The 24,826-nt window shown below is 37.6% G+C and overlaps 1 protein-coding gene across 1 annotated transcript in view; it reads left to right on the forward strand.

Annotated features, from left to right (window-relative positions):
• Positions 1 to 401: 401 nt before the first annotated feature.
• The window catches only part of TRHR (thyrotropin releasing hormone receptor), a 42,964-nt gene continuing 18,539 nt past the window's right edge, over positions 402 to 24,826 (forward strand). Inside the window, exons 1-2 of the mRNA XM_020970280.2 lie at positions 402 to 582; positions 1,167 to 2,046. Of these exons, the coding sequence (XP_020825939.1) occupies positions 1,258 to 2,046 (789 nt within the window). The 5' untranslated portion in view covers positions 402 to 582; positions 1,167 to 1,257. The remainder of the gene's footprint in view (positions 583 to 1,166; positions 2,047 to 24,826) is intronic.

Here is a 24,826-nt window from a genome sequence, read left to right on the forward strand (position 1 = left end):
GAGGTTTTGCTAGCCACTTTCTCACTGCAAGTAGCATTAAACAGCAGGTGACTGACTCAGAGCCAGAAGTTCCATCAAAAGAGGAGTGAGCATATCCACATTTCAGGTTAGCTTGGCTTAGAAATGGGAATTTCTGCAGTGCTGCTTAGACTCCCCGTGAGCTGCTGAGAGCCCTGCTTTTCTGCCAGGTCTCTCGTTTGTGGTTTGTTTTTGTTGTTTGTTTGGTTTGTTTTCTTTTTTCAAAGTCCTCTTGGTTAAGGCTGTCAGAAAAGGAATTCTCCAAAGAAAAGATTCTGAATTGGTGAATACTGGGTAGGAAGATCGTGTGCATGTGTGTGGGTGCTCTTATTAAGGGGACGGTCTGTCATTTGACAGTTTTAGTGAGGCTGTATGGTCTGTCGTCCCTTGGAAAGGACTGGGAGGGTGGAGAGGGTGGAGGGAACTGCAGTTCTGAGGACTGAGCAGCTGCCAAGTGATCTCTTCACGAAATAAAGTACAGACAAGATTTTCTGCAGGACTGGGAACTTGGACTTGTCACCTTTTCAACTACCCAGGAAACAAGGCAGTGCTACAGAGAACAAGGTAAGGGAAGAAGCCCATCTATCCTTATCTGGTACACAGGGACAGGAAGCATTAGGCAAAATTGTGGATCCTAATATTTGCTATTTTATTGCACAGGGACATCATCCCTTTATAGGAAAAAGGAGAAGAAATTAATTGCTAAAGTTACTGATATTTCTCTTTGATTTTTTTTCCATCTTTATGCCTTTCCCTCCCACTTTATATTTCTCCTCAATAGTTAAGCTGGACTGTTTAAATTTCTAGTTCTTCGTATTTAGTTTTCTGTTTCAGCATCACAGTCAGAATAAAGAGCTCTCCTTTTCCTCTCGCATTCAGTTTTCCCCAAGGTGGGGTTGGGGGCGTGGGGGGAAAGGCAGGGAGAGAAAGGCTTTATTCCTATAAACTAAACCAATCTGTCGTCATATTCTCCAACAGAAGGGTAATGGAGTTACTGAATGTCCCTCTGCCAGACACACCATAGAAGGGGAGAGGGAGCTCAAATGAGAAGTTAAAGTTACATGGGAGGGATTGTCATTTACTATGAAGTGGTAAAAAGGTGAATGGGTGTCTCATACAATTATCCATTTGTACCCACTTTGTTACAGGGAAGGCAGTAACACTGAATGAAAGTGAAGACCCTGGAAGATAAAATGTGCTGAGCACCAGGGGTTTGAGAGAAGCTTCAAGCTGCTAAAGATGGAAAATAAGACAGGAGGTGAACTCAACCAGACACAACTTCAGGCCCGAGCATTGGTATCCCTAGAATACCAAGTGGTCACTATCCTCTTAGTTCTCATCATCTGTGGATTGGGCATCATAGGCAACATCATGGTGGTCCTAGTGGTGTTGAGAACCAAACATATGAGGACCCCAACTAACTGTTACCTGGTGAGCCTAGCAGTAGCTGACCTTACGGTGCTGGTGGCTGCAGGTCTCCCCAACATCACTGACAGTCTCTATGGTTCCTGGGTCTATGGCTATGTAGGATGTCTCTGTATTACCTATCTCCAGTACTTGGGCATTAATGCTTCTTCTTGTTCCATCACAGCATTTACAATTGAGAGATACATAGCCATCTGCCACCCCATCAAGGCCCAGTTCCTCTGTACCTTTTCAAGAGCTAAAAAGATCATTATCTTTGTGTGGGCTTTCACCTCCATTTATTGTATGCTTTGGTTTTTCTTGCTTGACCTCAATATGGTCACTTACAAAGATGCCACTGTAGTGTCCTGTGGCTACAAAGTATCTAGGAATTACTACTCACCCATTTATCTGATGGACTTTGCCATATTCTATGTTGTACCAATGATTCTAGCCACTGTCCTCTATGGACTCATAGCTAGGATACTATTCTTGAATCCCATTCCCTCAGATCCTAAAGAGAGCTCTAAGGCATGGAGGAATGATCCAACTTACCAGAAGAAGAATTTGAATGCTAAGACAGCCAGCAGATGTTTCAATAGCACCATTTCTTCCCGGAAGCAGGTAAGAAATCCAATTAAATGAAAAAGCAATAGGGGATGGAATACAGGAGTGAGAAGGGATTTTTTTTTAAGTGCTCAGCTGACAAAAAACAAAACATGTCCAGTTTCTCATGTTTCCTATCTTCATGTTTCCCACATTCAGCTAATGCTAAAATCAAGTCCAATTCCAAAGCAACTTAAAAACCTAAAAACTGATATTATGAAGTTTTAAGTATATATGTTAGATCTTAAACATTGAGCTACTAATAAGATTTAAAGGAATGCTAAAAATCTATTCTTCAATTTTATATTCCTCTCTGGAAAATGTTATATTAAGTATGGTATACAGATCAACGTCAAGAAAGTACTCTCACCTGAAGATGTTAAAGTATGGTTTTATTGAATGTCAAGAAATTGACAAGATCATAAAGATGAGTAAAAATATGAAAATTAAAAAAAATTTTCTCTACAGTAACTTACAACTCAGACTCACAACCTCTATTGGGGTCTTAGAATTATTGCTCTAAACTACAGCGAACAGAGGCAGAGAAAAATGAGTTGATAGATTCCCTTCCTTTTCCTAGAAAAACAGCGATTCTCAAGAATGGTATTTACGAGACTGAGCAACAAGCCCAGCCTAATGCATATAGTGATTGAATTTTAAAGACTACCTGTTATTTTTGCAAACTGATTCTTACAAATTAGTCTGTATCAAAGGCAATAGAAGCACATGTGGTCACAACTGCATGGCAAAACTCCAGGGTAGTTATGTATAGCCATAATTATCCAATTAGCAAATGTTCATCAAGACAGAGAGAGAAATAGCCACCGAATTACATATAAGGTACATATATGTTTACATTTGACTACTTTCCTTGTTTCCATATAGTTATTCTTTTGTACATGCCAATGCATGTACAAAACATTCAGTCTTTTTTAGCTCTTTGCTGAAGAGACAATACTCAGTAAATACCAATTGTTGTCATTGAAAAAAGTAAACACTGGAGTGCTGCTGCTTTTACATGGATGCTGAATGTCATCAAGATATTTGGATGATGAATATAATTCTAACTGTGTAAAGTCAAAATACACAATGTATTTTGTGCATGTTTTTAGAGGCTGGGAGTTAAGGTAGATACAAGTAAATATGATCAGATATAGAATATCCTTTTTCTTTCCAATCATCTCAGATCTGTGAAAGAGACACTGGAAACAGTGATAAATATTTGTTGAATGGAACAGGATGGGATGAAATGGAATTGATAAGGCAGCATGTATAGTTGGAAGGAGCAATAGCTGCACTTGGAGGCTCTGGGTTCCAATTATGACTCTGACATTAAGTGATATTATACAAGTCATTAAAAACCTCATTGGTGCTCAATTTCCTCCTCTTTTGGCCTAGATTGCCTGAATTTCATTTCAGCTTTAGATCTATGATCCTATGAATATACTAGAATGGAAAATATCAACTTTTTCATCAGTGCTTTCCAATACTAAGTTTCAACATCGACCAGCACATTTGGCAGAGTTAGTGAAAGTCCTAACTTCACTTGGGGAACTGTAGAGAACAGATTGGTTGACCACTGCCAAATCTATAATTAATTGACATAACAAAATAGTGAAAACAAGGACTGCATGAGGGGGAGGAGATGACATGCTGAGCATCAGAAAGCTCTGAGTTCAAACTCCTTGTCTGATATTGTGTGGTCTCAACAAAATATTGAATGTCTTTGTGCCTAATGCATGTCTCCAGGACCAATCTACTACTACATCAAGTAAACAAAGATGTATTAAGCGACTACTATGTGCCAGACACTCAGTTTGCATTGGTGAGGGGATTTTCCCCAGTCCAGTTGAAATCAAATACATGTATCACAGACAAAAGTCATGATAGGGACTAATATCTGGAGTAAAGAATACCAATTAGGAGGTTCATTAATTATACTCCTATTTAAAATTTTGTTATCAATTCCATGCACATTAGTCTGAATGCCTCCAATGCTTAGCACAGTACCTGGCACCCAGTAGATGCTTAATAAATGTTTATTGATTGATTGAATGAAAGTTCCTATCCTTTATCTCGTTATTAATACCTAATAACAAATGAGGTATAATGTTTCAAATTTCATGAATATGTTACATTTTTTATACTCAAGCATTTCGAAGCACTAACCCCATCTCCCTCTTCCCCGCATACCAACATTTGTATCCAAGGTGGAGAAATTTTTTGCTGTTTAGTCATTTTCAGTTATGTCCAACTCTTCATGACTCCATTTTGGGTTTTCTTGGCAAAGATACTGGAGAGGTTTGTCATTTCTTTCTCCACAGAAAATCATCTAAGGTAAAATTTATTCATTCATATATTTCTTCAACAAAAATTCTTTGAATCTCTTCTGATTATTCCAACCTCAGCTTCCTACTGCCCCAAGGATCTTCATTTAAATCCTTTCTCTTCTTTTCCCTTTATCAGGCAAGTGCAATTTACATTTTAATAAATGTCTTGTCTAAGTCAGCTTTTTGTTTATAATAAAGCCAATTTCACACAACTTAAAAGAACTACACAAAAAGGAAATAAGGGCATAAAAAACTTTCTAGGAAATGTGAGGGGCACATAGGAGTTTTTTATGAATTTCTATCTAATGGAGGAGCTGCAAAGAGTGAGTTGTTAGCATAGTAGAAAGAATGTTAGACTGAAAATAAGGAAACATGGGTTTGAATTCTGGTTCTGACACATACGTGCTATGTGGCTTTGGTCACACTTAATCAACTCTCAGAGTCTCATTTTTCACACCTGGGAAACAGAGATAATAGTTGCTGTATCTCCTTCATAGGGGTATTGTGAGAAAAGTGTTTTGCACAGTCCCTTGTGCTGCTTAACTATAAATTGCTATAATATTCACTTACATTGGAGTCTTTCTGAAGCCTCTTAATGGTTGTAGAATTGATCCTGAGTCCTCAAAAGCTGTAATATCAGAGCCCATCTCTGATAGAGCCCACTAATCTAGAAAGACTTTGAGGTTAGTTGTGTGTCTCATCTGCGGACCTGTCTAGGTTAGTTCAATGAGATTCAGCCACGTAACCACAGAGTAATGATCTTTCAGGGCTCAGCAATTCTCAAGACCATATGCCAAGTCATGGAAGGGTTGCAATCTATGTCAGCAGAGGGAGTGCCCCCACTGGGGAAGTCAATAGTCCACGAAATAATGAAACATTATTATTGTACACAGTCGAGAAAAGTGGAGGCAAGATGCTTTTCCTAACAGGAACAGATTCAATAACATTTAAAGGTCATACCTAAACACCTAGTTAACTGAAGCAAATCAATGAAAAAAAATCATCAAACTGGTCCTTCAGCATCACAGGTAAACAAATCAATTGATTTTCTCCCTTTTCTACTTGTTGTCTGGAGGTTGTATAGAACTCAGCTGAAAGCAGGATCATTTCCAAGTTGTTTTCTTGCTGCTAATTTTTTAAACTCCATGTGCCAAGGGTCGAAACAGCCATGAATTGAAACATCATCCAAATGATTGGCGTCATTCAAATGAAACATCTCAGTGGTGGATTGATTCTGTACTAATCTGACTAGATATTTTCACATTGTGAGCACAGCCACAGAACACACTTTTGTGAAAATATTGGTTTACAAGCAAATTGTGATACAGTGGAAAGAACTTGTATTTAGATCCAGAGGACAATGGATTCAAATTCTTCTCCTGCTTTGGGCTATAGTTTTCCTTCCAACTCAAAAATCTATAGTCTAATAAGAATGTTTAATTTTAAAATTAATCTGCCTTCTACTAAGTACAAAGAGAAGCAAGTAAGACATTGTGCACAGCAGACTTGTGCTTCTGTCTTCTACCAATACCCATTAAAATGCTCCTTTACTTTTCTCAGAATGAATGGTGTGATAACAATGTGTCATTATCTAAATGAGAAAACTCCAAGAGAACTTGGCAAAATGTTTAGAATAAGCTTCACTGACTACTAGATGTTTTCAATCAGTATGAAAATCCATGTATCCATCAATGTTTCCAAGACTTATTTCTTCAAAGGGGCTATTTTAGTAGAAAAAAATAGGAGGAAAAAGCAGTCTTATTTTTATTCATACAAACAATGCTACACACTTCAGGCAAAATCATAGAGTGAGTAAAATTTTCCCTTGCTATTCTGTCTCTCTCCATTCTCAGAAGTTTTCTCACCTTTTTGGTTTATCCACTTTCCCTCTACTTTCACTGCTACCACCATAACAGTGTCCCTTTCAAAGTCTCAATTGCAGATCAATTAATTATTTCTAAGGTGTTAACTGATTATGAGCCAAGGTATGACCCTCTCCTAGGAGTATTTGTATTTAAAAAGAAACTCTTGAAATGGAAAAGTAAAAGTATAATAGCATCCTGATAGGCAGCCCTTCCAAAATTCAGAGAGAAGAAGCATGCAATACTTCCTCAACAGCATAGCCCATGTGTAGCTGTCAAGTCTGCCTGTTCTTATAACTGGCCTCTATCTTACATAATTGTTAACCACAGCATGATGGGTAAGTAAATGGCCATTCACAGGGCTAAATAAACTCACTAATAAACATTCAGTCACATCCATGATGAGTATGATGGGAAATAATCCTTACCTTCCAGTCTATCAGTCAAAAGTATTTATTAAGTGCTTCTGATTTAACACTGAGGTTAAGAAGAGAAGCAAAAACAGTCCCTGCCCTCAAGGAGCTTATATTCTAATGGAGAAAACTACATGCAAAAAAAAAACCACTTATGTACATACTCTTTAATTAAGGTGGCCCAAAAGTCATAGTGCAATGTTAAGTAACTGAAAAGTGATCTCAAAAGGAAAGCAGTAGACCAACAGTATATAGGTGGGATGGGGCAGGAAAAGCTTCCAGCTAAAGGTGGGATTTGAATTTTGGCTTGAAGGAAGCCAGAAAAGCCAGGAGGAAAGAAGAATAGAATTTCAAGCACGGAGAGAACACCAAGCAGGCATGGAGTCTAAGGTGTGACATATAGCAAAAAGTCACTGAAACAAAGGACATGAAGGGTTACAAAGTATAAAAGGAAGGGGAAAGAAGGAAAAGGTCAGGCTGTGAAGGGCATTAGAGGTGAAAGAAAGCATGAAATATTTGACCTTAGTTGCAATAGGGAGTCACTGGAGATTACTGAGTAGGGTAGAGACATGATCAGAACTGTGCTTTCTGAAGATCGCTTTAACAGCTGAGTGCAGGATGGATTGGACTGGGGAGAGATTTGAGGCAAGAAGACCAACTGGAAGGCTACTGTAATAGCCCAGGCATGAGGAAATGAGGGCTGTATTTCTAGGGAGAAGGTGATGTACACTAGAGATTTAAAATTAGAAATGACAAGACTTGGAAACAGATTGGATGTTTGGAGTGAGTGTGAAAGAAGAGTCTAGAATGACATTGAAGTTGTGAGCATGAATTACTAGGAAGATTGATTACTCAATAGTAATAGTAATAGGAAACAGGAGAGGGGATGGTTTAGGGGGAAAGGTAATGAGTTCTGTTTTGGACATGTTGAGTTTGAGATATCTACAGGCTATCTAGTTCAAGATGTCCAAAAGGTAGTTGGTGATGTGAGACTAGAGTTCAGGGCTGCATAAGTAGATCTGGGAATCAACAGTGTAGAAAGTAAATTAACCCTTTAGGAGCTAATCAATCTCCCATAATAATATACAAACTCCTTAAGAGAAAAGACATTGTTTTTATCTCTGTATCCCTAACACCTATTAAAATGCCTGGAATATAGTGGGCTATTAATTAATGTTTTTTGAATTGAATATAGGTATGTATTGACCCAATCCCATAATAAAAATTGCTGAAACAAAATAGTATACAGATAAAGAAAAATGGTAAGAGAATAGGTAGCTTCCCTTGATAAATTTGTCACCTGGTTAAAAATAACTACATCCTCTGTATTGAAATAATTGGTACATATGATTGCTAAACTACTGTCAGTGATATTTGAACAACCATGGAAAGCAGGAGAGATATGACAGGAATGGAAGATATATGCTATTCTTATTTTGAAACACATGGATGGATGAATGAGAATAAAATCTACAAACTATAGACAGCAAGCTAACTTCCATTCCTGCCAAAATTCTAGAATGAATTATCAAAAATATGGGAAATGAATATCTAGAAAAGGAAGTAGCCATCACAGCAAGCCAGAATGATTTTATCAAAATAAGGTTATTCTAGACCAATTTCACTTCCTTTTTCTTGAATGAGTTACTGGACTGTTTGATCAGCAGAAAACTACAGATATAATTAAATTAAGTTTTAGCAAAGCAGTTAATAAGGCATATCATATTATTCTTGTGGAAAATACAGGTGCATGTCCAGGACTTCTTAAACTTCTTCCACTCGCAACCCCATATGGAGTTGCAACCCACAGTGTAAGAAGCACTAGACAAAAGCACAATTTCATGGATTCAGCCAGACACTAAGTAGTTTTTAATGGTTCCTCATCAGCTTGAAAGTAGGTATCTGAGGTAGTTCCCTAGGGATCTGTCTGACCTTGTGCTCTTTACTAGTGTAGTACATGCTATTTATGTTACTTTTTTTAACCAGTGTCTTAGATGAAGATGTTTTGTTGAGTCATTTCAATCATGTCTGACTCTTCATAACCCCATTTGGGATTTTCTTGGCAAAGATACTGGAGTGGTTTGTTATTTCCTTCTTCAGCTTATTTTGCAGATGAGAAAACTAAGGCAAACAAGGTTAAGTGAATTGCCCAGGGTCACACAGTTAGTTAGCAGGTGTCTGAGGCCCGTTTCAAACTCATGAAGATTAGTCTTCCTGATTCCAAGCCTAGTGCTTGAACCCAACTTAATCTTTACATATCCCTGTGAGATAGATAGTAGAAATCTTTATTCCTATTTTATAGGTGCAAAAACTGAGGGATAGACTTGATTGTATAAAACTAGAATGTAGCCTATGATCAGTGTTATTTTTCAGTATAGACCTATGTTTCCCTATCCTTTGAAAAAGATCCCATTTTTAGGAATGTGGACTCTGTTTGTTGGTAGCTGATATTCCCAAGTAGACGTGCCACATTCAGCTACTACAATCTGTCCTTACTGTCCAGAAAGACAATTAATAAATTTAAATCACCAGATAATTAGACAATTCTGTATTTCACTTCACACTGAGAGAGGGTCACTAAGTTTGACCAATTTATTATGTCTCTTCCAATAGCACTTGGGTTGGCATATTGGAACTCGTGGGGTCTGAATTTCCTTGCTCTGTTAAGCTTGTTTTTCTTTTCATGTGTTTCTGGCTTAAAATGTATCCTCAATCACACAGAGATGGCCAAGTTTAAAGGAAGGCAGTTTGATCCCCAAGTACCTGGCTGCCTGTCTGCTCTTTCATTTTCCTTGTTAATATGGCACCTTTCCACAGCAGCCAGCAAACAAAGCAGCACACTGTTCACAGTGAACACTTTCTGATTTACACACTGGAGATGGAAAAGCTTGTACATGCATTCTATCAATCGATTGGATGGAAATGTCTTGCAATTAAGAGGCCTTTTTTTTCCTTCTGTTAAAAAATAAATCTAATTTTAGATCGTTAGCCATAAACTATCATTTCAACCCTAGGAAAAATGCTTTTCCCTTCTTAAATGTCCAAGAGAAAATAAGTTCTCTACCCCTACAAATTCACTAATTTGAGCAAAGTTCTTAAAATTATGACTATAATTCAATCAACAAATATTTGTTAAGTGCCTACTATGTGCAAGCACAGCATTAAGTACTAGGAATGGAAAGGCAAAAATTTTTTAAGCAGTTACTGTCCTCAAGGAGCTTACATTTTACTAGGACAGCACAACATGTGAGAAAGAAGTATATTCTAGGCATAGAGAATGGCTTTCACAAATGAACAAAGGCCAAGATAGACTGTTGAGCTTGGGAAATGACTAACAATCCATTTTGGTTGGAACATATGGGAAGAAGTATAAAATGAGGCATTTTCTTTGTTATTAAGAGTTCATTAAGCACATAGTAAGTGCTTAATGATTACTTGTTGATTGACTGATTGAAAGCTAGGTGGGAGCTAGATTATGGGAGACTTCAAATACCAAGTTGAGAAATTAAGTTTTCTAAAACACTTTGTACACAAGTCCTTGCTTAAACTTCTATTAGCTACCAGTTTCCTGTATATCAATCCACAGTGTCCTTTTTCCCCCTTAGAGTTCCTCTTCTCCTTCCCTCCACCAAGGATAGATCTTAGAGTAAGGCCATCAGAGAATCAATCTCTTCTCCTTGCTTTCTCCTTCCTACCCTGACTTTGTGACATCTATTTTGGCTTTTCTTGAGTTCCTCTTGTGGAATTGACTGAAAGTGAAGACTAAGAGTCTCTTGTGGTCCTCTGGGATCCCTTTTTTCCTTGCATGGGATAAAGATATAGGGGCTTACCTGATCAAGTCTGTGTGGGCCTGTGGAGCCCTTTCAGTTTTTTAAATAATGTTTCTCTTCCCATCCGATGATCAGCCTTGAGAAGAAAAAAAAAAGAAAATTATCTAGGGCTCACCATTAGGATTTTAGATCTAGAAGGACCCTAGAGGCCAACTAGGTCAAACTCCTCACTTTACAAAAAAAAAAAATTGAAGCTCAGAGATGTGATTTACTCACAATCACTTAAAGCAGAATTGAGACTAAAACCCAGATGGTCTAATTCTCAATTCAGTCATCTTTTCTTTCTTTTTTCTTTTCTTTTTCTTTTTTAATTTTTTGGTGAAGGCAATTGGGGCTAAGTGACTTGCCCATAGTCACACAGCTAGTGAGTGTTGTATGTCTGAGGCCAGATTTGAACTGAGGTCCTCTGACTCCAGGGCCAGTGCTCTATCCACTGTGCCACCTAGCTGCCCCCAGTTGTCTTTTCACTGAACACCATACAGATCATTTGTGGATAGATTCCAGGTGGCCCATGAACTTGGATGGGAAAAATTACATCTTTATTTTCATTACCCTCTAACTAAAATTTAGCATTCCATTCAATTATGAAGGTAGATATCAAAACATTATTCTGAAAAGAGATCTCTCCATAGATAGGCTTCACCAGACTCTCAAAGTGTTCCATGATGATCCCCAAAAGGCTAAGTCTCCTTAAGACTGAAAATCTTATGTTCAGAGCTGTAACTACGGTGTTCTAATCAGGGCTTTTCCCACTGTGGTGCTAACAACCAAGTGGTAGTAATCCTATAGCACAAGGTCCTTGTTTCTCTTCTTCTGTCTGAACCTTGCCATGGAAGACCCCATACACACACACTGTTGCATGACCATTGCTATTCTCTCTTAGTCCAGAGCTGCTACCCCTGGGTGTCTTATCAGTACCATCTCCTGGAGTTTACATTCCCCTATCAGGAGTACCTCCTCCATCTCTGCCTGGAAGTTGGGGTCATCTTCTGGGACACAAGCCAGATTCTCTTGAAGACCAGCTTCACTTCCTTCACAACTGCACTTGACAAGGATGGGCTACTCGGGCCTCACTTTTCACCACAAAATAAATTTGCCCTAGATACTGGAATTGATTCATACTTATGGCTCTGCCTATGTTAAATAAGGACACAAAGAATTTAGAAATTTTAGCATAGATGAGTCAGGTAATTCAACTCATATGTTCAGCAACTAAATAAGTCGATCAATCAGTTGACAGGTATGTATTGAGTGTCTATTATGTGTCCTGTACCACAATAAGTAGATATAGGAGAAAAGGAAACTTGTGGAATAATCCTCCCTACTGTTATTCATAAATCACACATCTCTAGATGATTACAGGCAGCTAAGGCTTAACTAAAAATTTCTGGGTAGTCTTCATATCATTGCTTCTGCTGATCATCGTCTTTATCTCCTCCCCCCAAAACTTTGGATTCCACCCATTGGTCTGCCAGCTCTAATACATGAGATTTTGCCTTCTCTTGACAGGATGCTGGCCTCTATTCCATTTGGCTGTCTCCTACTCATCTTGCTTCTCCAGTTATGTCCATCCTTTCCTAGCACCCCTTTACATGTTGTTTTCTCTCATTAGAAGTTGGAGTCCTTCAGGGAAGAAACTGTCTCACTTGCTTATGCTTGAAACTCCAGAATTTAGCACAGTGTCTGAAAAATAGTAAGTGATTAATAAATGCTTGTTAACTAACTGACTTCCAGTGCTGTCTTTGGAAGTACTGTATTGGCTAGACAAAAACTAGTTAGATTGCTTCTCAGAATAATTCTTCATAATGGGAAGGCCCAGACTCTGAGTAAAATGCCATGTTTTCATCTTCAGATCCCTTCTTAGAGTGAAGAGTATATAACCCATGGCCAGGGAAAAATGGTTTTGATGTATTGCTACAGGAAAGTGATTTCTGAAAGTGGCAAAAAGTGTGATAGAAAGTTTTGACTCCAAAATCATTTTAGAATGGATCTCTCAATAATAAACCCCTTACTCAAAAAAAATCAATCCAATCAATTTCATGGGCAATCATTCTTCCTCTACTTTTTAGAAATGCTTCTAGTAGGAAGGATCACTTAGTTTTCTGTCTCCTCAACTATCTGTTTTCCAGTATATGAAGTTTATTTTTTATTCCCCCAAACAGCCTCACTACTGCCTCATTATCTTCCTTGTCTTAACAGGTTAAAAACACTGTAAGACAAAATTCTCCTTGAAACAATTATCTGTCTCTGAGCTCTAACTAAGACAGTCCATCTTACTCATGATTCTTGACTTTCTCTACATAAGAAATAGATGATACCCAAAGATGTAAGCACACAACATGTAATAAATTGAGATTACCAGGGCCTGGGGTAATAGATACTTTTCTGTTTCTTCTGAAGTACATTGCTGTCATTCCTTCCCAAGAATATGGAAAGTGATAAAAATGAGAGCTATTGCCTGTCCTCATAAGTTTTCTACATCACTGCCTTGCTCCAAAACTCTTTTGCTTTTTTAGACTACACTGTTGTTTACTGCAGAAGGTACCTCTTTTCCAACTGAAGTTATGCAAAACATGGTATACTTCTAAAATCCAGAAAGGTATTAAACCTTTTGTTTTTATTATAGTTGCCAAGCAGGTAGATTCTAGGTTGTTTCCACCTCCCATTATTTTCCAAATATACATGAGGTAATATAGTCTGAGTAACATTATTATAATTTCTCAAAGAAGGGAAAGGGGACAGGATAGAGACTGGATGTAATTCCATCTCCCTGGGTTTACTTTCCTCATCTGTAAAATTTGGGAAATTGATGGTTTTCAGTATAGATGTCACAGTGAAGTTTCAAATCTTATTTCTTTTTAAAGAAGGGTAATGACTGAATAAGCGGCTAGGTAGTGAAGTGGATAGAGGACCAGATTTAGAATCAGGAAGATTCATCTTCAATAAATTCAAATCTGGCCTCAGACACATGCTAGCTTTGTGAGCTTGTGCAAGTCACTTAACCCTGCTTGTCGTCTGTAAAAATTGAGCTGGAGAAGGAAATGGCAAATTATTCCAGTATCTTTGCCAAGAAAATCCTGAATGAGGTCATGAAGAGTTGTACTCTACTGAAATGACCAAAAAACAATAACAGGTAACTGAATGGAAAAATCATGGGGTTATTATGCAGCATTAGCACTAATGCAGAAACTTCTGGCCTGTGGCTAGATAAGTTAACTTTTCTAATGATTTTAGTGGTCATTAGGCAAAGAGGGAGAACATATTTTTAAAGGTATACTGATTTTGCAACAGAATGCCTGTGTACAAGGCTACCTCATCCCTTTAATTTTTAAAAGAGATGCTAAGTAAATACATTGTAATTGGTCCTCTGTTAACATAAGATTGGTGTCGGTTTTATAGATCTAGCCCTACAATACTGACAGGTAAGCTCACTGCCTATAGAATCTTTACACATTTAATAGCCATCAGGAGTTACTTGGATAACATGACCCCAATTATTGAGACTAGGGAAGGAAAATTATTTAGAGGTACCAAGGAAAATAAAGCATACTTTTAGAAAAGCCATTTATTTATTAACAGTTGTATTGTAGAGGCAATTTGAAATGGAAGTGATTATCAAGAAACTTACAAAAAAAGTTTCTAGAAATAAATGAAATCACTGAATTACAAACTGAAATTCTCCTGAGAAGACATTGCTATCCATAGTTGTAATGCTAAGGGAAAATGGAATACTCAAAAATCTTTCATAAACGATTCTTGGTTTTCCTGAAATTGCTTTGAGATTCTCAGAATACCAGCTACCCAATAGTCTGTATTTTTGCTGTATTTGAACTCATTAGCACATAAGATTTGTTTATCACATGGTAGTAGCACATTTAATATGACCTAGCTCAGGGTCTTCATGTCAGTGATGTCTAGTTTATATCAGATAGGAAAAGTATGCATAACCTTGGGTAATATTTCAGCTCTGTGACAGTAGTAATGAGATTTTCTGGGTTTTGAGACACAAGGTCAAAGTAGTTTAGCTTCAACAACTTGGAAAAAACACTGGGCTTAGATGCAAGAAGACCTGGTCTTACATCCCCATTCCACTAGTAGATGTGGGAAGCGAGATGTACAAGTTTTGAGTTTGATTTTCTCATTGTGAAATGGAGACAATCAATAAATTAATCAACAAGCACTTATTAAGTGCCTTCTGTTTGCAGGCACTATTACAGGCACTGGGGATACAAGCATAAAGGATGAAATAATTCCTACTCATAATGAGGATTAATTCCAATAATGAAGACAAGTACATATGAAAATATGTACAGGTCAAATATGAAGTTAAGAATAATAATACTTGAATTATTATTATCCTACCTCAAATGGCTATTGTATATTTGGTAAACCATAAAGTATTATATAAATGTAGGTTATTATTAATCAGTTCAAATGTTAGAGGGAAAAAAAGATTGCCAGATTTGGGTTTCTCACAATTCAGGTTCACTAATTTCTAGCTGTGTGACCTCATATAAGTCACTTCATACCTATGGGATTCAGTCACCTTTAAAAAAAAGGTGTGGGGGGGATTGGCCTGGATAAGCATTAAAGACTTGTCCAGTTCATTTCTTTGAAATGAGCATATCCCTGCTAAGTTCTCTTCATCAACAACCTCTTAGAGCTATTAAACCTTAAAATTGCAGTAAAACTTGAGAAAACCTGTATATGTTGATAGAATATTGCAGCTATTAGGAAGGAACCTTAGGGACCGAACATTTTTATTACAGATGAATAAATGGACCCTGAGAGAGAAGAAGAGACCTATCTACCCCAGGTTATCCATATTTTCAATGTCTTACAGCCAGGGCAGCCTGGAGGGAGATGCTTTCCAAAAACATATTCCAAAAGTATCTTTATAATAATAGACATCCAGGAAGCTTCCATCCCCAAGGATAGAAGAGACCAAGAATTTCTTAAATTTCAGGTACAGAGTTTATTAGAGTGAATGGCCCAGAGTCACAAGCACAAAAAAAAACAAGGAGCAAAGGAAGGAAGTTGGCAGAAAATTTTGTTTAGCTACATTTTTAAATAATGTCTTTGTAATACTAGAAAGAAACCCATAGGAAATACTCCAGACCAAACCCAGCACAATGCAGAGGGAGCTACAGCATTATTCTACAGGGCTCAGGAAAGAATTCAGAATGTCTTTTATTTTCTAAACTGAGATATTATAATTTGAATCTCTGTTCTACAAGCTGAGTTTTTTTTCCTTTTCCTCTTGCTATGTTTTCAAGTATTCGCCTCCTGTGAGCGAAAAAAAAATCCAAGCACTAGGGACTAACTTTTCATCATATGCAATTTACAGTCTCTGTAGTCAATATTCAAGTTGGCAAGTCACTATGGTTGCTGGTGTCTTTGGAAGGTTTAAACTTGATCCTTTAACCCAAACACAGGGCCTACCTGGCATACCACCATATTTCCCCCTTTTTCAGCAGAGGCACACCTCATAACAAGCCCATGAGGTAGGTAGAGTCATATTATTATCCCTATTTTACAAGTGACAAAAATAAGTCACAGAAAGAATGTACCCAGAGTCACGCAATTAATGTTAAACATAAACCATTTCTGTTTCCAAACATAATATAACATAATATAATAATGTTATATATTTCCAAAAATAATATAACACAATAATGTTAAACATAAACCATTTCTGTTTCCAAATTTATTAACCTTTCTAGCACACCATGATGTCTCTCAGGAAATTCAGATAACCTCATTTCCCTTCAAAGGAAAGGGAAAGAGAAAGAACAAACATTTACAAAGTGCCTACCAGCGCCAGCCACTACACTAAGTGCTTTAGAAATCTCATCTCATTTGATCCTAACAACCACCCTGGGAAATAGGTGCTATTGTTATCCCTTTTATAGTTGAGGAAACTTGAGCAAAACAGGTTAAGTAACTTGTCCTGAGCCACATAACTGGTAAGGGTCTGAGGCTGGCTATGAACTCAGGTCTATCCTGACTCCAGGCTCAGTGCTCTATCCTTTATACCATCTAGCTGCCTCTAAAGGTGAGAGAACTTTATAAATGTTAACATTCTTAACTATTGCATTATGACATCTTTTTTTTCCCTCTCCCTTGTGCATTCCCCAACAACACCCTCACTAAACCCATCACTATCAATGCAGCAAATCATAGAATTTGTGAGTTGGTAGGGACCTCACTGATCATTTAGTTCAACCCTCAACAAAACAATATTCCATCTAAAATGTACCCAATAAGTCATCATTCAATCTTTGCCTGAAAACTTCTAATAAAAAAAGGAACCTTTTACATCCCCAAGTAACTCAATTCACATTGGAATAGTACTAATAGGTAAGGTTTTATGTGTACACAAGGGTGTGTGTGTGTGTGTGTGTGTGTGTGTGTGTGTGTGTGTGACAGAGAGAGAGAGAGAGAGAGAGAGAGAGAGAGAGAGAGAGAGAGAGAGAGAGAGAGAGAGTTTTCTTTACAGGCCTTCCATTTTTTACCTTTGATAAGTTTTTTTCATGGATATTTTTAATATGGTGAAGTGCAAGAACACACTGTACATTACTGGGTGGACTAGCCATCCTGAATATGAAACATTTTTATATTGTGCTTGACTGACAGAGAAGAGAACTTTTGCATTAGTCTTGGTGGCTTCCTTTCAAGACAGCCATAAGCAATCTATGCTGAAGGGCATAGCAGCTTCAAAAATCCTTTCACCATCAATCATGACTAAAATCATATCCATTTTTATTATTTGAATGAATTTGGGTTGTATCCCAACCTTTTCCAAGGTCCTATACTTCATTTCATTTAAAAGTGCATGGTGCCCTAGATTATTTCCTTTCATGATTCAGAATTCTCTGCATGGGTTATGTTTTCTTACCATCCACTCAGACATCTGGGAGCAAGTGATACCTGCAGCTACAATGGCCATGTCAAACAAAAGCCATACAAACTCTAAGGGAGGCTCTTCTTGAAGCCCCCAGCTCATGGGAGAGGTCTGGCTAAGTTCAGAGTCATTGCATTTTTACAAGTCCTGTCTACTTTCCAATTTATTCGATTAATCTGCCAAAATGAAAAGGGGCCATTGATCACTTCGTAAGACACACCATTGAGATTTAAATATTCCCTGTGATTGCAACACCAAGGTTGATTTCTATGGATCTAGCCCAAAGACAGCATTTGGATAAGAAAGCATTAAAATGTTAAGGAAGATTATCTGGGCTCTTGTAAAAAGAAATGACCAACACAATTTTTTTTTTCCAGCATGAAGGGGACTCTTTAAAACAGAGTGATGCATCAAAGGAGAGAGAAGGAACTTGAGTAGTATGCTAATGTAAAATGCACTAAATTAGAACTGAACTCTGCAACCATATTCTTAAATTGAGAGCAAATGGTAATTTATATTCCAAACTTCCAGGATATAGTGTTCTCCTTGAGGATAAGAGCAATCTCTATTCTCCTTAGTATTCAGTTTAATTCAACATGCTAGGCAGTGTGCTAGGTACTAAGGATAGAATGAGGCAGTATAGAAATTGGATCCATAATTTCATTTTTATAAGAGGAGACTCCCTCCACCAAAGAAGGTCAGCAGTTTCTTGCAATTTATAGTCTTAGCATGTGGCCTAGGGTACTGAAGAGGTTAAGTAATTCATTCAGGGTCACAAAGACAAGGTGATAAAAGTAAAACTTGAACCCAGGTCTTCCTTTCTCGGAGACTAGCTCTCCATTCTCTCTAATAAAATGGCCCTCAGGGCACTGGAAATACAAAGTAAAAAATTCCTTGCTTTCAAGGATTTTATGTTCTATTAGGAGGCTACAATTTAAAAACAGTTATGGCTTTAGACTCCACAACCTCACTAACATGAAAACATCAATAATTTAAGTGTCTGTGATATCCTCTGTGTAGGTTCTCCTTCCATCAGAACAGATTGCAGCCTCTCTGTGATTTAGTAGATGGTCTATAGGTCCATTTAATTACCCTCCCCACACCCCTCCAAAAGCCTACCTGGATGCTTTCCCAAAGTAGACACTACGTAAATATTTGCTATTAACGTACAAGCTACACACTGAATCTGTTCTGATTCTCATACGGTGTTCAAGGAAACCATTTAGTAGTATTCCAAAGGGCAATTAATCGACAGAGATTTATTGAGAACTATTTATTGTTATTGGTAAATTAGCTTTAGGTGGGGCACTGCATTACTTCAACACTTTCAAGGATTTATTATACCACTGGATGGAGTACTCTCTCCACTGACACTGATCACACTTACTATATGACTTAGTAGATGGTCTTTGACAGTCACTGTGACTAAAAAATTTATTACTAAGAGGCAGTGATGCAGTAGATAGAGCTCATTAACTTGAGACAGGAAGACCTTAGTTCAAATCTGGCTTCAGACGCGCAGTAGCTGTGGGACCCAGGGCGAATCATCAAACCTCTCTTGCCATCAGTTTCCTCAGCACCTACCTCACAGGGTTATGGTAAGGATCAAATGAGATAATATTTTTAAAAAGCTCTTAGTACAGTGCCTCGTACTTAGCGGGTACTATAAATGATAGGTATTGTTATTACTCACTCAGTTTTTATCATAATTCACTTTCCACAACTGTGCTTCAATGGACTATGTTGAAATGTATATTCAATAAGTTGATCCCTATCTTCTAGTTTCACTTCGTTCAATGTTGTTTATAGAAATGTATTCCTAGGGGCAGCTAGGTGGTACCATGCATAGAGTGCTGGCCCTGAAGTCAGGAGGACCTGGGTTCAAATCTGGCCTCAGACCAAACACTTAACATTTACTAGCTGTGTGACCCTAGGCAGGTCACTTAACCCCAAATGCCAAAAAAAAAAAATGCACTCCTATCGCCGCCCAGCTATTTTACTAGGTAAGTTTTGTGAGGGCAATACTGTACTTTTTACTTTTATACGTATCTTTGACATGTAGCACAATGCCTAGCACACAGTAAGTGTTTAATAAATGCTTGTTGGCTAATTGACTTACTGACATGTTATGGGTTATCTGAGAAGCAGGCAAAGAAGAGATAGATCAAGGAAAGTCTTTAAATGGAACCAGAATAAATAATTCTAAGTGCCTGCCCTTTTGATAATGAGTGAATAATGCAATTTTTGGACATGAAGGATAGTCCTGAAGATTTTTATTATCATAGAACCTAGCACAAAGACCCAATAAATAATTGTTAAGTGAGTAAATTAAAAGTAACTAAGGGAAGGAAAGTATCAGCTCTGGGTATCAGGAAACATTAAGCATAGCTCTGAAAGATATGAGTATTTTTTTTTTTTGGTGAGGCAATTGGGGTTAAGTGACTTACCCAGAGTCACACAGCTAGTGAGTGTTATATGTCTGAGGCCAGATTTGAACTCATGTCCTCCTGAATCCAGGGCCGGTGCTCTATCCACTGAGCCACCTAGTTGCCCCAAGGAAATGAGTATTTCAAAGAGGCAGAGGAAAATGTAGTAGATTCCAGAAATGGCCAATGTCCTGTGCCAAGGCATGGAGATGGGAGTTGGAGGGTCATGACTGAGGAAGAGTAAGGAGACAAGAGTTGTGAAGAAAGTTGTGTGAGGCACACTGGAATCAATCTGTGAAGGGCTTTAAATGACAAACAGAGGAGTCTGATATTTACAAACATGAACAATGAACATATATCCCCAGAATAGAGCTCATAGATGAGACCAAAAGAACTCTTATGATCCCACTATAAGGAGTTTGAGGTCACTAGAGAAGAGAGACTACTGGTGCCCAAAATATGAGCATGGGGAGGGGTAAGAGCAATTACGGAACCTCTGAATGAAATAAGGGGCCTGATGAAATCTGGGCTCACAGAGATGATAAAGGCAAGAGTTATATTAATTTTAGAAGTTCACAGCAACAGCTTAGGAAAAAGTTGGAGGAGTCTTTGGTGAGGTCAAGCTGAGGAGTAGCTCTGGCAAGAACTGACCCAAAAGGCCAAAAAAAATTTGGCAAGCCAAGAAGACGGAGGACAGAAAGCCAATGAAATGAAGAGAAATATGGTTTGGAAAAGGAATAGGCAAATAAACCAAAAGAAGAATTGAAAAGTAAGGGAAGAGCTGATGGAAAATAATAATGTGGGGGAGAAGTGGCCCCCAGTGAATTATGAATGAGGAAAAGCTTTCACCCAGATGGAGGTTTTATTTGAACACTGTGGAGTTTACTATGAGGCGGTGGGGATAGATGGTCATTATGTTGTAGTTCCTTCCCTTGCCCCTCGTTGTGGAGACATGCCTGAAAGACCACTACTAAACTGGGAGCATTGAAAGAATGAGTGAATGAATGAATGAATGAATGAATGAATGAATGAATGAATGAAAAATCATTGAGTGCATTATTATGCATTAGTTACTGTGCTAAGGGATGGGAATACAAATACAAGTAAGCAAGAAAATCCCTGCCCTCAAGGAACTTGCATTCTAACATATAACATGATGCATAAAAAGAAGGATGTCATATGTAGTGACATAGGTTAGAAATGACTGAAAGTGACACAGAAGCCTGATTCCACACAAGATGATAGGAAAACTCATCTTAGAAATCCCATGGTGGTAGAGTCCAAAGTCCTAGCCAGAGAGGGAATAAGAATGAGGATACTGACTGACATGTAAGCAGCATGGTCCAGCTATAAAAGAGGGTCCACTGATAAAACTAATCATTGTCTGGTATAGTGGTATGTTTATCATTCCCTGGGTGCTCGGAGATAAAGCAGTTTCAAAATGAAATAAGGATTGAGAACAAAGTATGGATGGAGAGTTCACATTTTAGCCAGTGTGATTCAATTTACACAGTGAATAAATGTAATTGGGCCCATGCCACCCCCTTCCCAATGAAATTATTAAGTACAGGAAAACAACACTTACAGGTCAACTCCAAACTATGCTGCCTGCACTGCAGCCCTACTCCCATCAGAAATTTGACCTCTACCCCTGAAACCACCCACCCTGTGTTTCATAGGTGAGCTCTCACCTAATCTTGCCCAGATATAGGCCTACTCTTCTCTTGGCAGACCTGTCCAAATCATACTACTTCTGGTATACATTTCTTCCCCTCCACCTCTGCTTTCTTGCTACCCTTTTCATGGCCCCCATTAGAATGTTAACTCCTGAGACCAGAAGCTATTTTGTTGTCTTATGTTTCTGTCCCTATCCCTTTGGACAGTGCCTGACACATAATGAGTGCTTATCTATCTGTATAAATATTCCTGCACACTTTATATTTTTCAGTCTTCTTTCCTCAATGAGAGTTATAGGCTGTTTGGTCTGGAAAGGATATTAGTGATCATCTAATCCAAACCACTTATTTCAAAGGTGAGTAAATTAAGGCCCAGAGTGGATAAGTGCCTAAGATATATTTAGTTCATATTAGTGGCAGAGGTAGACCTAGAATATAGGTATCTAGACTGACAAGTCATTGCTCTTTCCATAAAGTCTCCATTATTCTGTTTCATGGTAAGCGTATGCCCTGGATTTTTAGCATCGAATAATTATTGTACCAACAACAGCAAATCCCAAAGCCATTCTCTGAATTCCTCCTGTTTTATAGAGAACATTCATGGTGATTTTCCACATAGCTTTTGAATATGAAATGAGCTACTGGTCTCAATGTAGATTCTGCATAGAACACAAGAGTCCAAAGTATGCCAAGTTTTGATTCAAGGGAGCAGAGTCATCAACTAAAACCACAGGTTGTTTTTGGGCAACTAACAAGTCGATCTTTAACAGTCAGCTTCTGTGTGAATCAGAACCCATTTAATCAGAATCCCTATGAGAATACCTTTTGATTAGGCTGCAGCTAAACAAACAGATGCTTCTGTTTGATTTTTTTATTTAGTATTTCCAATCATTCTTTGTTTTAAATCACGGATTAAATACACACTTGGCACAGACTTTGCTCTAAGAATCTATTTTTCCATGTGTTATATTCCTTACCTCCCACCATGTTTCCTTCTTACTCGCAGCTGAAAACTTCCATATGCATTGTTTCCCCCATTAGAATGTAAGCACTAGGATTGTGTTCCTTTTCTATGGGTAACTCCACAACTTACTACAGTGCTGTCCACATATGAAGCACTTAATAAATACTTCATTCATTCATTCATTCATTCTCTTTAAAACACAATAAACAACAACCAAAATAACTGGAAAGATATTTAGTTCTCATGGCTAGGCTAGGCTAGTATTATAAAAATGACAACACTGTCAAAATTAATTTAATATTTAATGCTCTGTCAATAAGACAAAAGGATACTTGACAGATCTAGAGAAGATAATAACAAAATCCATTTTAAGGAACAAAAGATCTAGAACATCAAGAGAAAAAAAATAAAAAGAAGCATAACATTTTCCACACAGCAAGCTCTATTCCAAAGTAGTAATTATTAAATCCATTTGGTATTGGTTAAAAAATTTAAAGTAGATCAGTGGAACAGACTGGACAAGGAAGAATCAGAAATAACCATATAACAATAACAATGTTTGATAAACCTGAAAACTTAAATTACCTTGAGAAGTATTTCCTATTCAATAAGAATTTCTGAAAAAGTAAACAGTCTGGTAGAAATTAGGCTTAGATCAGCATCCAGTACCATACATCCCAATAAATTGAGACTTGACCTAAATATTAATGATCATACCATAAAAAATTAGAAGTGAAGCAAATCTCACACTGTTCATGAATAATGACTAGGGACTGAATTCTCAAACAAACAATGGATAGAATTGATTTTATGAGATAAAATAATCTTGATTAAGATAAGAATGGAAAAGGTTAACTAGAAAAAAATATCTTTATATAAATTATCTCAGATAAGATTCTAAGATCAAAGATAGATAGATCACCGACAGGAATACATAATACTGAAAGTCATTCTCCAATACTCAAACGGCCAAAGAGTTCTCAAAAGAATAACAGGAACCTAGAACCATATGAAGGAATGTTCCACTCACCAATAATAAGACAAAAGCAAATAAAACAACCCTGGGGCTTCAACTCATACACAGCAAGTTGGAAATAATGAAGGGAAAATGTGAAGAGTCAATGTTGGAAGGCAGAATAATTCATTGGCTTAGGAATTGATCCAACCATTCTGGAAAATGATTTAGAAATAGAGACACTAAAATGTCCGTGCTCTTTGGCTCAGCTGTTGTACTGTGAGGTATATGCCCTCAAGAAGGTCAATGACAAAAATAAAGGCTCTATATATAGCAAAATATTTCTAGCAGCACTTTTGGTGGTAGCAATTAACTGAAAACAAAATAGATGCCTGTTAATTCATAAACGGCTAACAAATTACTGCATTATAAAAAACAAATATAATAAATGCAGAGAAGCATTGCAAGCTTTATATGAAGCAATGCTAAGTGAAGCAAAGAGAACCAGGAAAACGATATGCACAATGACTACAATGCTGATAATAGAAAGAATAATAAGAACAATGAAATAATCAAAACTAAATATGGCAAAATTATAATGATCAAGGCTGGTCCCAGAAAAAAAAGATAACATAAAACACCCTTTCCTGCTTTGCAGAGGAAGGGAACAATGGCCATGGTAGGGAACAAGGACTAAAGTTAGACTTTTTTATATGTTGTTTAGTATTGCTGAATTTTTTTTTCCTCTTTCTTATTTCCTTATTCTGAAGGCTCTCTAGGAGGAAATCAAAGGAAGGAGAGAGCTGGGAATGTGTGTAATACGGAAAAAAGAAAAGATATAAATTTAAAATGAACAAAAAAAGTACTTTTTTTAATCTGGCCACCAACCTAATTCTAAATAATTGGATTATTTTCTAGTCTATATCTGTCCATCTTCACCAAAAAATCATGGGTTACTTTAACAAAAGTATTGCCAAAATCTAGGCAAACTTTATGCATAGCATCCTTTTTACCTACTGGTTTAGTTAGCCTTTCACAGAAGAAGATGAGGTTAGTCCAGAATGACCTGTTCTTCATGGAGTCATGCTCGCTCTTTTTAATCACCTCTGCTTTCCATCTCTTTCTTGTGCCTTCCATCTGTTCCCTCATGTTCTGAGGGAAAGAGGCAAAGGGCTGGGGCTACTTCTGTCTGTCCCAATATGACTTCTTTCCTCCTGCCTCCTACTGCCTATCTGAATTCCAGCCTCAAGTTAGAAGAGCAAGGATTTCCTCTGACCACATGCTTTCCTTCTCCTGCTTCCAGTGTTTCCTGAAGAAAGCTGGCAAGGGGCCATGTGACTACTATCTGCCCTCAGCTCCTACATGTGAGATTTCTGCTTCCTGCTCCCTGCCCCTGATTTCCAGCCTCAGATGAGAAGAGGAGCCAGATCTTTCACTG

The sequence above is a fragment of the Phascolarctos cinereus genome, unplaced genomic scaffold (assembly GCF_003287225.1).
Source record: "Phascolarctos cinereus isolate Bilbo 61053 unplaced genomic scaffold, phaCin_HiC Scaffold_4;HRSCAF=312, whole genome shotgun sequence".
NCBI lineage: Eukaryota > Metazoa > Chordata > Mammalia > Diprotodontia > Phascolarctidae > Phascolarctos > Phascolarctos cinereus.